The 15,231-nt window shown below is 38.0% G+C and overlaps 1 protein-coding gene across 2 annotated transcripts in view; it reads right to left on the minus strand.

Annotated features, from left to right (window-relative positions):
- The window catches only part of KIF4A (kinesin family member 4A), a 128,142-nt gene that overhangs the window by 103,812 nt on the left and 9,099 nt on the right, over positions 1-15,231 (minus strand). For both annotated transcript variants that reach the window (XM_081223312.1, XM_081223313.1), the window contains exons 6-7: positions 14,991-15,157; positions 14,661-14,755 (exon numbers count right to left, since the gene is read on the minus strand). In XM_081223312.1, coding sequence (XP_081079438.1) covers positions 14,661-14,755; positions 14,991-15,157 — 262 coding nt within the window. The remainder of the gene's footprint in view (positions 1-14,660; positions 14,756-14,990; positions 15,158-15,231) is intronic.

Raw genomic sequence — 15,231 nt, forward strand, 5'->3', positions numbered from 1 at the left:
GGGATGGGGGAAACAGGAAAAGGTTGGTAAAAATGTACAAATTTTCAGTTATAAGATTAATAAGGTCTGAGAATCTAATGTATAGCATGGTGACTAAAATTGATTATACTGTATTGTATAATTGAAAGTTACCAAGAGTACAACTTAAATGTAGATACTCTCACCAAAAAAAAAAGGGATCAATGTGTTAATTAACCCAAGGGGGGTAATCCTTCCACAATGTATAAATATATCAAAGTATCACATTGTACACTTTAATATCTTACAATTTTATTTGTCAATTAAACCTCAATAAAGCTGAAAAATAAGGGTAATTATTTTGATAATCCACACATTATATAAGGCACCTACTAAGTTCCTGCAATTGATTAGGCTGGAGGACACAGATATGAAAAATAGTGAGGCAGTAGAATTGGGGGAACTTTTTCACAAGTTCACACTTGTTCAAGCACAGACAGATAGAAAAGAAAGATCTGAAATGGTTTTAGATTTCAAGCTTTTGTAATTAAGTCCAAACTCACAAGGTGGTGTAATATATTAAATTGATATTTAGAAAAAGAAACAAACTTTGGAGAACTGGTAATCGTTCAGTTTTAAACATTCTGAACTAGTGAGAAAACTAGTCTAAAAGGAAAGTTTCACTATGGTTAAGATGTTCAGAGAAGCAGTTAAGGCAGGAGATTTAGGTATATTATTTATCACCATACATAGAATTATAATACAAAAATTAGTTTAAAATTCTGAGAGTGGATAAGAAAGATAAGATGTAAGATTAGATTGAAAAGTTTTGTGTGGTATCTCACAGGGACCGATAATTAATTGTTCAAGTCAGTTACATTAACTCCAATCAGCAAATGTATTATGCAGTCATTCTGTGCCAGGTACCATTCTAAGTTTTGAGGATACAATGGTAAAAAATATAAACTCACTGCCTTTCCTCTAAGAGCCTATAGAATTCTTTGAGAACAGATCTTTTATATCCATGATTAATAGTTTCCTATTACCTAGAACATATAATTTCAACTCCTACTTTTGGCATTTAATTATCTAAATGACTTGAATGAACCATTATTTACTGCTAATAGGCACATATACTTTTTGTTTACTCAGTGTAGTTTGACCCTTCTTCTGGAAACAGCACGTTTTACTTAAAATTATTCTCTCCCCAACCCTCAATCTATGGGTTTACTTGGAGAGAGGGTGGAGTATTTGACCCCACCCGTAGTTCAGAGTGGGCATGTGACTGAAAGCCAGCCCATCTGAGCCTTTTATATCAAAGACCACAGTTCAGAAGGGGACAATTGGCCCTAATCACACCATCCAGACCTGAAGAGACTTCTGGAGAAGGACAGTAATGTTGGAGGAGGTCATGGTGTAATGGGGAAGAACAAATCTGATTCCATAACGGATCTGTTTCTTTTACTTTAACCTTTGTATTCTATTGCTTTTGCTACAAGTTAAGAATGTTGCTTGTAGCCTGAAATATACAGGATAGCCCATTCTCAAGGCTCTGCCCTTTAAAGATGTAACACTTTTCCATTCATATAGAGATAAAATGTTGCAGAACAGAGAATACCATTTGTCTTATTGGAGGTTTATAGGAACACTGTGACCAGATCTACTTAGACAGCTACAAGATCAATGGATTCTGGCACCAAGAAGTTTGTAGCAACAACCATACACACGCACCCCTTTTAGTATAAGAGAAGCTTGAATTCTAACTCCGGGAAGATGGTTCTTTGGGATACTAGCCCAACATCTTCTTGATCTGCTGGCTTTCCGAATAAAGTCACTATTCTTTGCCCCAACAATGCATCTTTCTATTTATTGGCCTGTTGTGCAGCGAGCAGTTCAAGCTTGGACTCAGTAATACTGGAGAGGATATTACCACAGATTGACCCATGAAATGGACCTGGGCATTTGGGGGCTCCTCATCCCCTTCCCTGTCCTTGGAACTTATGTGCTGTCCACCATTCCCACAGCTAGAGCCATTTTCAAGAATGCAGTCTCGAGACAGTAAGGTCGTATTGAGACCATATGGACAGTGCACATGACTAAACTCAGTTAAGCCTCTATATAAACTTTAAGATTCTGGTGGGCAGGTGTGGAGATCCACTTGTCTTGCAGCTGCCCAACACAAGCCTCATGTTAAGTTCCCTTGCTTATTAAATCTGCCACCTACCAATCTGGAATGGCCCAGCAGCCCCTTCTGAATCTATCACTGGTGGATCAGAAATGGCAAAATCCTTGAGACTGAAAGCAGATGAACTGGACTAACAGAAGAAAAAATATACAGGAGAACTGCTATGAAAAGGTGGCACCAACTCTAAGGGTAGTGTAGACTTGAAGGTAGTGGATCCAGCAAACAAGAGGGAGCCTTCGGACAACAATCAAGGTAATTGGTTGTAGTACCAAAGTAGGAGTAGGCCATTGGGCTAGTAGCCAATGATATGGCAGGAATAAGTCCAAGCACAAACATAAAAACATGTAGAATAAAACCTTCTGTTAAAAGAGAACACCCGATTGGGCATAAATGAATGAATGAATGAACGAACTCAAGATACATGGTTTCAATTAAGGGATGCAAAAAGACATACCAAGCAAGGGCTAACAAAGAGAAAGTAGGTGAAGATATATTAATCAGACAAAATAGACGTAATCATAAAAGAAGATATATGCCATGACACTTTATGCAGCTAGCAACATAGCTTAAAAATATATAATACAGGGGGCTTCCCTGGTGGCGCAGTGGTTGAGAGTTCGCCTACCGATGCAGGGGACATGGGTTTGTGTCCCAGTCCAGGAAGATCCTACATGCCGCAGAGTGGCTAGGCCCATGAGCCATGGCCGCTGAGCCTGCGCGTCCGGAGCCTGTGCTCCGCAACGGGAGAGGCTACAACAGTGAGAGGCCCGCATACCGCAAAAAAAAAAAAAAAAAAAAAAAAAAAATATATATATATATATATATATATAAAATACATAAAGAAATACAAGGAGAAATTGACAAATCCTTGGTCATAATGTAAGAAAATAGCATATTAAGTAAATAACAAGACAGGACATGGAGACTCTGAATAATACAATTAATGAGTTTATCTAATAGGTATACATAGAACTATATACCTAACAAAAAACACACTCTTTTCAAATATACATGGAATATTAACAAAGCTCAAACAAGAGTCAGACAAAATTTCAAAAAACAGAAATCACACACATTCACTGATCATAATGCAATAAATCAGAAATTAACAACAAAAGAATACACAGAGACACCTTCTACCTAACTCTTAGGTTAAAGAGGAAATTAAAAAGGAAATCTCCTATTTAAAAATGAACAGTTAGAGTACTATTTCTCAAAATTATACGATTATATCCAAGTGGTACTTAGAGGAAAATGTATAGTTTTAAATAGACCTTTTGGGACTTCCCTGGTGGCGTAGTGGTTAAGAATCCGCCTGCCCATGCAGGGGACACAGGTTCGATCCCTGGTCTGGGAAGATCCCACATGCCGTGGAGCAACTAAGCCCGTGTGCCACAACTACTGTGCCTGTGCTCTAGAGTCCGCGTGCTGCAACTACAGAAGCCCGTGTGCCTAGAGCCCATGCTCTGCAACAAGAGAAGCCACCGCAATGAGAAGTCTGTGCACCGCAACGAAGAGTAGCCCCCGCTCACCACAACTAGAGAAAGCCTGCACACAGCAACGAAGACCAGATGCAGCCAAAAATAAATTATATATATATATATATATATATATATTTATATATTTATATATATAAACTTGGCAAAATCTTCGAACCAAAACAAGGAGAGCATACATACAAAAAAAGGTTATAGGTTACTCTCTCATAGGAACAGATATATAAATACCCTAAATTGGAAACTAGTATGTGAATCCTGCAAGGTACAGAAAGAGTAATTTATCATGATCAATTGGGGATGATTCAATGACAGAAAATTTATTTTTACAATTTATTCTATCAATAGGTTGAAAAAAAGAAAAACTACATGTTCATTAATTCCCAATCAATGATAAAATTCAATACTCATTTCTTATTTTAAAAATATATAATTCTTAGCAAACTAGGACTAAAAGGTCACTTCCTTAACTTGATAAAGGCTATCTGCCAGTAGATTAAGGTGAAACACTAGCAATGTTCTGGTTAGAGCAAGAAAAAAGAAAAAAAAAGATGAGAATGGTTACTATCATTGGTACTATTCAACCCTACACTGAAAAAGATATGAAAAGAAATAAGATATAAATGTTGGAAAGGAAGAGGCCAAAGTATGTACTTGAAAATAATGTGAATACCTACCTAGGAAATCCAAGAAGCACAAATGACAAATTATGAGAAACTAAGAATGCAATTCAGACATGTGGTTAGATATAAGATGGAAATTTGAAAATTAATACTTTTCTTAAACAGGATTAGAAAATAAAAATAGAAAAAGAGGTATTCAAATAGCAACAAAAACTATAATATTCCAGAATAGGCCTACCAGGATATGTGGTGTAAGAATTACATTAAGAAAACTACAAAGCTTACTGAAAGACATAAAAGAAGACTTGAATAAAGGCGGAGAGATCATGCTCATGGATGGGTAGGCTCAGTTATACTTAATCTATAAGCTGAATTTAAGTTCTCAATAAAAATCCCAAAAAGATTTTTCACAGAACCTGACAACTTGATTCTAAAATTCACCTGGACAAGAAAATAATCAAAACAGTTTTGATAAAAGAAAAGTGAGGTGAAACTTGCCCTCCCAGAGATTAAAATATACTATGATGAACTGTATTTATTAAAAGGTTTGGGACTTCCTTGGTGGCGCAGTGGTTAAGAATCCGCCTGCCAATACAGGGGACACGGGTTTGAGCCCTGGTCCGGGAAGGTCCCACATGCCGTGGAGCAACTAAGCCCGTGTGCCACAACTACTGAGCCTGCACTCTAGAGCCTGTGAGCCACAACTAGTGAGCCTGCGTGCCACAACTACTGAAGCCTGTGCTCCTAGAGCCCGTGCTCCGCAACAAGAGAAGCCACCGTCATGAGAAGCCCACACACTGCAACAAAGAGTAGCCCCCACTCGCAGCAACTAGAGAAAGCCCTCATGCAGCAACAAAGACCCAACACAGCCAAAAATAAATAAATAAATAATAAATAATAAAAATAAATAAAAGGTTTAAGAATAAACAAATTCACTAATAGGGCAGAATAGTGTCCAGAAATAGACACACACACATATGGTCAACTCAATACACCAAGATACTAAGTCAATTCAGTAGGTAAAGGACCTTCTTTTTAATAAATGGTGCTAAAAGAACTGGATATTCATGGGGGGTGGAGGATGATCTTCAACCCCTATCTCACTTTATAACCAAAAACTAATTCAAGATAGATTATACAACTAATGTAAAAGCTAAAACTATAAAGCTTCAAGTAGAAAACATAGGAAATTATTGTCATCACTTTGGGTATGCAAAGGTTTCTTGGATAGGATACCAACAGCTCTAAGCATTAAAGAAAAAAAACGATAAACTGAGCTTCATCAAAATTAAAATTTTTGTGCAAATCAAAACTACAATGAGATACCACCTCACACTGGTCAGAATGGCCATCATTAAAAAGCCTACAAATAACAAATGCTGGAGAGGGTGTGGAGAAAAGGGAACCCTCCTACACTATTGGTACAAATGTAAGTTGGTGCAGCCACTATGGAAAACAGTATGGAGGTTCCTCAAAAAACTAAAAATAGAGTTGCCATATGATCCAGCAATCCCACTCCTGGGCATATATCCAGACAAAACTATAATTCAAAAAGATACATGCACCCCTATGTCCATAGCAGCACTATTCACAATAGCCAAGACATGGAAACAACCTAAATGTCCATCGACAGATGAATGGATAAAGAAGATGTGGTACATATATACAACTGAATACTACTCAACCATAAAAAAGAATGAAATAATGCCATTTGCAGCAACATGGATGAGCCTAGAGATTATCATACTAAGTGAAGTAAGTCAGAAAGAGAAAGACAAATAACCATATGATATCACTTATATGTGGAATCTAAAATACGACACAAATGAACATACCTATGAAAGAGAAACAGACTCACAGACATAGAGAACAAACCTGTGGTTGCCAAGGGGGAGGAGGGAGTAGGGGCGGGAAGGATTGGGAGTTTGGGATTAGTAGATGTAAGCTATTATATTAAACAACAAGGTCCTACTGTATAGCACACTATAGTCAATATCCTATGATAAACCATAATGGAAAAGAATATGAAAAAGAATATATATATATATATGTATAAACTGAGCCAGTTTGCTGTACAGCAAAAATTAACAAAACATTGTAAATCAACTATACTTTAATAAAATTTTTTTAAAAAGCTATGATGGGGAATTCCCTGGCGGTCCAGTAGTTAGGACTCAGCACTTTCACTGCCGTGGCCCAGGTTCAGTCCTTGGTCTGGGAACTAAGATCCCACAAGCTGCGTGGTGCAGCAAAACAAAACAAAACAAAAACAAAAACAAACAACAAAAAACTATGATGAGATGTATTTGACACCCACTAGAATTTCTAAGACACCATCTTTATTTATGAAGCTGTGATAAGATGGAACTTTCAATGACATTGCTGGAGTATAAAACAGTACAAACCATATTACAGAACTGTTAGGCACTTTCTTATAAAATGAAGCATATATCTACCTCTTCCACTCCTAGGTAATTACCCAAGAGAAATGAAGATGTATGTTAACAAAAAGACCTGTACACGAATGTTCAGGGCAGCCTTATTCATAATAGCTAAAAACTGGAAATAACCCTAATTTCCATGAATAGGAAACTTAAAGAACAAATAGTGGTATAATCATACAATGGAATACTACTCAGCAGTACAAAGGAACCCATTATTTTTTTTTAAAGATGTTGGGGGTAGGAGTTTATTAATTAATTTATTTATTTTTGCTGTGTTGGGTCTTTGTTTCCGTGCGAGGGCTTTCTCTAGTTGTGACAAGTGGGGGCCGCTCTTCATCGCGGTGCATGGGCCTCTCACTATCGCGGCCTCTCTTGTTGCGGAGCACAGGCTCCAGATGCGCAGGCTCAGTAGTTGTGGCTCACGGGCCCAGCCGCTCCGCGGCACGTGGGATCCTCCCAGACCAGGGCACGAACCCGTGTCCCCTGCATTAGCAAGCAGACTCAACCACTGCGCCACCAGGGAAGCCCAAGGAACACATTATTAATCAAAGCAAGAACATGAAAAAAATCTGCCCAAAAAATCTTAAGATGAGCAAAAGAAGCCAGACACATGAAAAAATTATATTATTCCATTTATATGAAGTCTAAGAACATGTAAAATTAATCTATGGTGACAGAAGTCAGAAAGTGGTTGCTTAAACTGGAATGTGGGAAGGGTGGATTGACTGGAAAGAGCACAAGAGAACTTTCTAGGGGAGATGGAAATGTTTTTTATCATGTTTTGGTTGGTAGTTACATGAGGGCATACAACTATCAAAACTCAAGAAATTGCGCATTTAAAATATGTGCATTTTATTGCGTATAAACTTTACCTCAAGAAAAAAGTATATAGGAAGAAATACACACATAAGACATGAATCGAAAGATTAACAAAGTTAAAAAATGAGACTAAGAAAAATATATGCAACAAGGGATTAATATCTAGAATACAGAAACAACTCCTAAAGTCAACAGGAAAAATAACAAGAAAAACAAGAAAAAGTCAACCTGAAAGAAAAAAACCAAATCAAAACAAAGGGTATGAGCAGGGAATTCACAGAAATGGAAAGAGAAATGGCCAGTAACATAAAAAGATGCTTAATTTCATAAGTAATTGGGGAAATACAAGTTCTAAAAAAATAACATGCAATGTTCAAGATAGGGGAAAATAAAATAGGTCAATAATATCCAATATTGTCAACGGTACAGTGAAACAGTCTCATATATTGTAGGTATGTGCATACTGGGACAGACATTTTAGAGGACAATATTTAGCAGTATTTAAAAATCTGAAATGTGCACACCCTTCAAACTAGCAATTCCTCTTCCACGTATATAACCTAGAGAATACTCTCACTTGTATATCACATACAAGGCTATTGACTGAGGCATCATTTTGCAATAGCCAGAAACTGAACAACCTAAATGTCAGTCAAAATAGGAATAGTTAAACTAAAGGTAGACTTTGTATACTGTGGAATCCTAGATAGCAGTTGTAAAAATGAGGTAGACTTATATACTAATACAAAAAGATTTCAAACATATATTGCTGAGATAAAAGCAAGCTGAAAAACAATATATGAAGTATGATAGCATCTATCTTTAAAAACAACAGGAAAAGGCTTCCCTGGTGGCGCAGTGGTTGAGAGTCCACCTGCCGATGCAGGGGACACGGGTTCGTGCCCCGGTCCGGGAAACTCCCACATGCCACAGAGCGGCTAGGCCCGTGAGCCATGGCCGCTGAGCCTGTGCGTCCAGAGCCTGTGCTCCGCAACAGGAGAGGCGCATACCGCAAAAAAAAAAAAAAAACCCAACAGGAAACACCAATAAAAATATATACACAGAAAAACTTGAATGCTATCCACCAGGCAGGTAAAAGTAGTTACCTCTAGATTAGGATTAGGTGGTAAATTAAGGGGGATTTTATCTTCATCCATATTGCTTATGTTTGTATACCAGGAATTGATTCATGTATTACTTGTGTAATTAAAAGGAAATAAATTGATTTAGCAATGCCTAAATTTTAAAAGGCATATAACAAATGTATTACTAAATGTGCATATATATATACGTATATAGAAAAATATCTGGTGATGATACACACCCAGCTTAATAGCCATGGTCAAACAAGAGCCTGGCTGAAAACTTAAAAGGAAGATCTGGGGAGTGAAATGTCCACTGGGGACTTTATTTTTTTAATAATTTTTAAAGAAATAAATTTATTTATTTATTTTTGGCTGTGTTGGGTCTTTGTTGCTGTGTGCGGGCTTCCTCTAGTTGCAGCAAGTGGGGGCCACTCTTCGTTGTAGTGCACGGGCTTTTCATTGTGGTGGCTTCTCTTGTTGCAGAGCATGGGCTCTAGGCACTCGGGCTTCAGTAGTTGTGGCACGTGGGCTCAGTAGTTGTGGCGCACGGGCTTAGTTGCTCCACGGCATGTGGGATCTTCCCGGACCAAGGTTCGAACCCATGTCCCCTGCACTGGCAGGCGGATTCTTAACCACTGCACCACCAGGGAAGTCCCTCCACTGGGGACTTTATTTTATTTTATTTATTTTTTAACATCTTTATTGGCGTATAATTGCTTTACATTGTTGTATTAGTTGCTGCTCTATAACAAAGTGAATCAGCTATACGTAAACATATATCCCCATATCCCCTCCCTCTTGCGTCTCCCTCCCACTGTCCCTATCCCACCTCTAGTCCACTGGGGACTTTAAAAAGCTCTGATATATTGCTGGAGAAAGCCATGTGCATGCTCAGGAAAGACCTAAAAATGTCAGTAAAGACCTAAAAGGCCCTCATCTTGTACCTCTGGCTGACTTTGAGACCCTGCTCAAGAAGTAAAGACTAAGACAGATTGTAAAGAACCTTAGCATTGAAGGTAAGCCGCAACACAAACTCAGAGCCCTAGGCAAATGGTGGCAGAGTTATAGGTTCAAGGCATTTAAGGAAATGAGACCAATCACTAGCTAACCACTAAAGTAACTGAGCAGACACTTCTGTGACCACAAACTATGGGGAGTTGTAGAATTAGTCCAGTAAAGTCATTAAAGGTATAAAAACAGTAAGTTAGATTTATTTTAGGAATACAAGATGGTTTAGCATCCAAAAAGCAATTAATGTAATATACCAACAGAAGAACCAAAATAACGTGATCATGTCAATAGATGATGAAAAAACATTTGACAAATTCATGATAAAAACGCTCAATGAACTAGGTATAGAAGGGAATTTCCTCAGCCTGATAGGGGCATCTGTGAAAACCCCCCAGCTAACATCATACTTAATAGTAAAAGACTGGGGCTTCCCTGGAGGCACATTGGTTGAGAGTCCGCCTACCGATGCAGGGGACACGGGTTCGTGCCCCGGTTCGGGAAGATCCCACATGCCGCAGAGTGGCTGGGCCCATGAGCCATGGCCGCTGAGCCTGTGCATCCGGAGCCTGTGCTCCGCAACGGGAGAGGCCACATCGGTGAGAGGCCCGCGTACCCCCCAAAAAAAAGAAAAAAAAAGACTGAATGCTTTTCCCCTAAGATCAGGAACAAGACAACAACATCCACTCACGCCACTTCTATTCAACACTGTACTGGAGGTTCTAGCCAGGACAGTTAAGCAAGAAAAGGAAATAAAGGTATCCAGACCAGAAAGGAAGAAGTAAAACCATCTCTGTTCACAGATGACATGATTTTGTAAACAGAAATCCTGAAGAATCCATCAAAAAACTATTAGAAATAACAAGCTTAGCAAGCTTGCAGGCACAAGATCAATATACAAAGCTCAATAAATAGTTAGAAAATGAAATTAAGTAAAAACAATTCCATTTACAAAAGCATTGAAAAGAATAAAATATTTAGGAATAAATTTAACAAAAGAAGTGTAAAACTTGTACTCTGAAAATTAAAAAAAATTCTATTGAAAGATATTAAAGAAGACCTAAATAAATGGAAAGACATCTGATGTTTATGAATTGAAGGACCTGAAAGAACTGAAAGATGCCAACACTCCCTAAATTGACCTACAGATTCAACACAATCCCTGTGAAAATCCCAGCTGGCTTCTTTGCAGAATATGACAAGCTGACCCTAACATTCATATGAAAATGCAAAGGACCCAGAACAGCCAAAACAATCTTGAAAAAGAACAAAGTTGGAGCCCTCACACTTCCCCATTTCAAAATTTATTACAAAGCTACAGTAATGAGGACAGTGTAGTAATGGCATAAGGATACACATATAGATGAATGGAATAGAACTGAGAGTCCAACTGCTTCTTTTTTTTTTTTTTTGCAGTACGCAGGCCTCTCACTGTTGTGGCCTCCCCCGTTGCGGAGCACAGGCTCCGGACGCGCAGGCTCAGCGGCCATGGCTCACGGGCCCAGCCGCTCCGCGGCACATGGGATCTTCCCGGACCGGGGCACGAACCCGTGTCCCCTGCATTGGCAGGCAGACTCCCAACCACTGTGCCACCAGGGAAGCCTCCAACTGCTTCTTGACAAGGATGCCAAGACAATTCAATGGGTAAAGAATAGTCTTTTCAACAAATGATGCTGGGATAACTGAATATCTACATGCAAAAGATTAAAGTTTGGACTGCCACTCTACACTATATACAAAAATTAACTCTAAATGGATCTCCGACCTATATTTAACATTGAAAACTATAAAACTCTTAGAAGAAAACAGAGACGTAAATCTTTGTGACCTTGGATTAGGCAATGATGTTTTAGATATGATGCCAAACACCAAGCAACAAGAGAAAAAAACAGATGAATGGAATTCATCTAAAAATTTTAAATGTGTGCTTCAAAGGACACCATCAATAAAGTGAAAAAGCAACCCAAAGAATGGAAGAAAACATTTGCAAAGCATAATATAACTGATATGGGGCTAGTATCCAGAATGTGTAAAGAACACACACAACTCAACAATAAAAAGATAAATAACCCAATTTAAAAAATGGGCAATGAATCTGAATAGACATTTTTCCAAAGAAGATACACGAATTGCCAAGAAGCACATGAAACATTATTAGCCGTCAGGGAAATGCAAACCAAAACCACAATGAGGTACCACTTCATACTCACTAGGATGGCTATAATTAAAGACATAATAAAACTAAGAATATGGAGAAATTACAATCCTTTATATATTGCTGGTAAGAAGGTAGAATAGGTACAGTTGCTATGAAAAACAGTCTGACAGTTCTTCAAAAAGTTAAACATAGAGTTATCATTTGACTGAGCAATTCCACTTAGGTGTATACCCAAGAGAAATAAAAATACACATCCACACGAAAACTTGTACATCAGTGCTCATAGCAGCATTACTATAAAAACCAAAAGTGGAAACAACCCAAATGTCCGTCAACAAATGAATGGATAAATAAAAACTTAATATATTCATGTAGTGGAATATTGTTTGGCAATAAAAAGGAATGAAGCACTGATACATGTTACAACATGATGAACCTTGAAAAGATGTTAAATGAAAGAATCCAGTCACAAAAGATCACATATTGCATGATTACATTTATATGAAATGTCCAGAATAGGCAAATCCATAAAGACAGAAGAATTAGTCACTGCCTGGAGGTGGGGTGGCAGGGGGTGGACAATGGAAAAACATGAGTGACTGCTAATGGGTATAGGTTTCTTTTGGGGGTGATGAAAATATTCTAAAATTTATTGTGGTGATAGTTGTACAACTTTGTGAATATACTAAAAAATCACTGAATTGTACACTTTAAAAAAGTGGGTTTTATGGTATATTAATTACATATTAATTTTTTTTAAAAGAAATTTAAACAGCTACCATATGACCCACGTATAACACTCCTCGGTTATACCTAAAGAGAAATTAAAACACTTGTCCACACAAAAACTTATATATAGATGTTCACAGAGCAATATTCAAAATAGTCAAATTGGATACAACTGATGAACGGGCAAACAAAATGTTGTATATCTGTACAATGGAATATGATTTAGCAATAAAATGAAGTGGTGATACACACTGCAACATGGATGATCCTTGAAAACCTTATGTTAAGTGAAATAAGACAGTCACAAAAGACCATAAATTATAGGATTCCATTTGTATGAAATATAGGTTAGTGGTTGCCTAGGGCTAGAAAAGGGGGCTGGGATGGGGAGTGACTGCTAATGGGTATGAGTTTCTTTTTGGAGGTGATGAAAATGTTCTAAAATTAGATTGTGGTGATGGCTGCGCAACTCTGAATATACAAAAGTCCATTGAAATATACAGTTTAAACAGGTGAATTTTATGGCATGTGAATTATATCTCAATAAAGCTGTTAAAAAAACCTCGGAGGGCTTCCCTGGTGGCGCAGTGGTTAAGAATCCGCCTGCCAACGCAGGAGACACGGGTTCAAGCCCTGGTCCGGGAAGAGCCCACATGCGGCAGAGCAACTAAGCCCGTGTGCCACAACTACTGAGCCTGAGTGCCTAGAGCCGTGCTCCACAACAAGAGAAGCCACTGCAATGAGAAGCCCGCGCACCGCCATGAAGAGTAGCCCCTGCTTGTCGCAACTAGAGAAAGCCTGCGTGCAGCAACAAAGACCCAACACAGCCAAAAATAAATATATAAATTAATTAAAAAAACAAAAAAACCTCAGACTGTACACCTAAAAAAATATAGAGGAGGCAAAAGAACCTTTAAAACTAGTCTTAGAAGGATAAATCTCAAAGTACAAACATAGAACAAAAAGGGCACTTTTAAATACATTCAGAACAAAAAGCTAAATGAGGAAGAAATAGGTCTCTGCCCTGTGCCAGCAGTATAATAATGATAAATGACAAAGAGGTAAAATTCCTCAATTACTATTTCTGCTTCTGCCTTCTCAGTTCCCAAGAGGGAACTGAAGCCCAATATGAGTAAAGAACTCATTGTAGTAAGGTAGTAAGCAAGAACTCAGCTACTTTAATAAGAGTTCAAATGTCTTGTACCAGATGAATTATAGCTGAGGGAACTGAGAGTAATTTCAAACAAGAATACTGAAGCTATGTCAATGATATTTGAGGAATCACAGAGAAGGATGTTCCGGAAGACTGGGCAGATGTAACTTCAATTTCCGAAAAAAGAGAGGTAAGTTAATTCCATAAATTACAGACCAGTCAGTTTGATATGTCTTCTAGATTATTATAGGGATGGCTTGCAAGAACCTAGAAATGGAAGAATAAGCACTAGATGCCAGCTTGAATTCACTTAGAAAAAGTCAATTTAGGCTAATCCTTATTTCTTTTTTGTACTGTTACTAAGCTGGTAGCTATGAAAAATATGGTAGACATATAGTATATCTGGACATTAGCAAGGCATTTGACAAAATCTTTTATGAGATCCTTAAGCACAAAATTGAGAAATGGGAGCTGGTTGTTAATTTTTGTTAGCTAGATTAATAACTGCTTGAAAGACCATTCCCAAAGCATGCAGATTACCAGGTCATTATCATGCTAGACGCAGGTTTCTAATAGCATATACCATGGGGTTCTCCTAGCCTTAGGAGCTTCATCATTTATATCCAACCACTTAAATGAAGATATGGAAACCATGCTGATGAGGTTTATAAGTGACAACATCTGGGAAGGATAGTGAATACTTGGGATGACAGAATCAGGATATTGATTTTAATTATAAGTAGTTGGGGGTAAAACAAAACAAAACTAAAACTTGCCTGGGCCAGATGAAACCAAACCAAGGACCAGATCCAAATCTCATACCTAAATTAGAAAATGAGTGCAAGGGAGAGAAACAATTTTTCACTGTTTCTGAAATCAGCCTCAAACTTGAATTGTAGCTACTGCTAGAATGTGACCTGAAATATTCCAGTCAAGACACCAACAATAGCAATGAGAGTACTAGAAGTTTTTATCTACGACTGTAGCCTTAATTATTCTCACCCTCTTTTAGACGATCCCCTTCGGCCTTGGTTTTCTTCTGTCTTTCTGATCCAGCAAGGTCTACAAGATGCAGCTTGGAGCGAAAGCTGCTATTCCTGTGATGATAACAGGACACAAGTGAGAATGGTACACAAGCTTGAGAGTAGGTTGAGTATCAAAGCTCACATGCCGGCTCTCATTTTCTTTCATGTCAGTCCAAATGGCTCCATTCATTACTCATGCTCAGAGTACTAATGTCTGGTTATTTTACAAATCAAGAAGCAACCTATTATTCGACTTTAGTAGAACTAATGTTAAAAATCTTGACTCTTACTTGTAACTTGAACTTACTTGTCACTTTTCTTTCTTTGCTCTATGGAGATTGTAAAGATGGCATGAGATCGGGATGACTGGGAGTTCATAGCTGTGGAGGCCACAGTCCTACAGTTGTTGCCCTGCTCCAAACAGGAAACAGTATCCAGGGCGACTAAAACAGTTTTCTCAGTGAGTCCCACAATCTAATTCAGAGAAAGAAAAAACTCTCTTATGATTCGACTTCAAATACTTCATCAGAAATATAAGGATTGGTGGT

Source organism: Mesoplodon bidens (assembly GCF_964165515.1).
Source record: "Mesoplodon bidens genome assembly, chromosome: X".
Lineage (NCBI taxonomy): Eukaryota > Metazoa > Chordata > Mammalia > Artiodactyla > Ziphiidae > Mesoplodon > Mesoplodon bidens.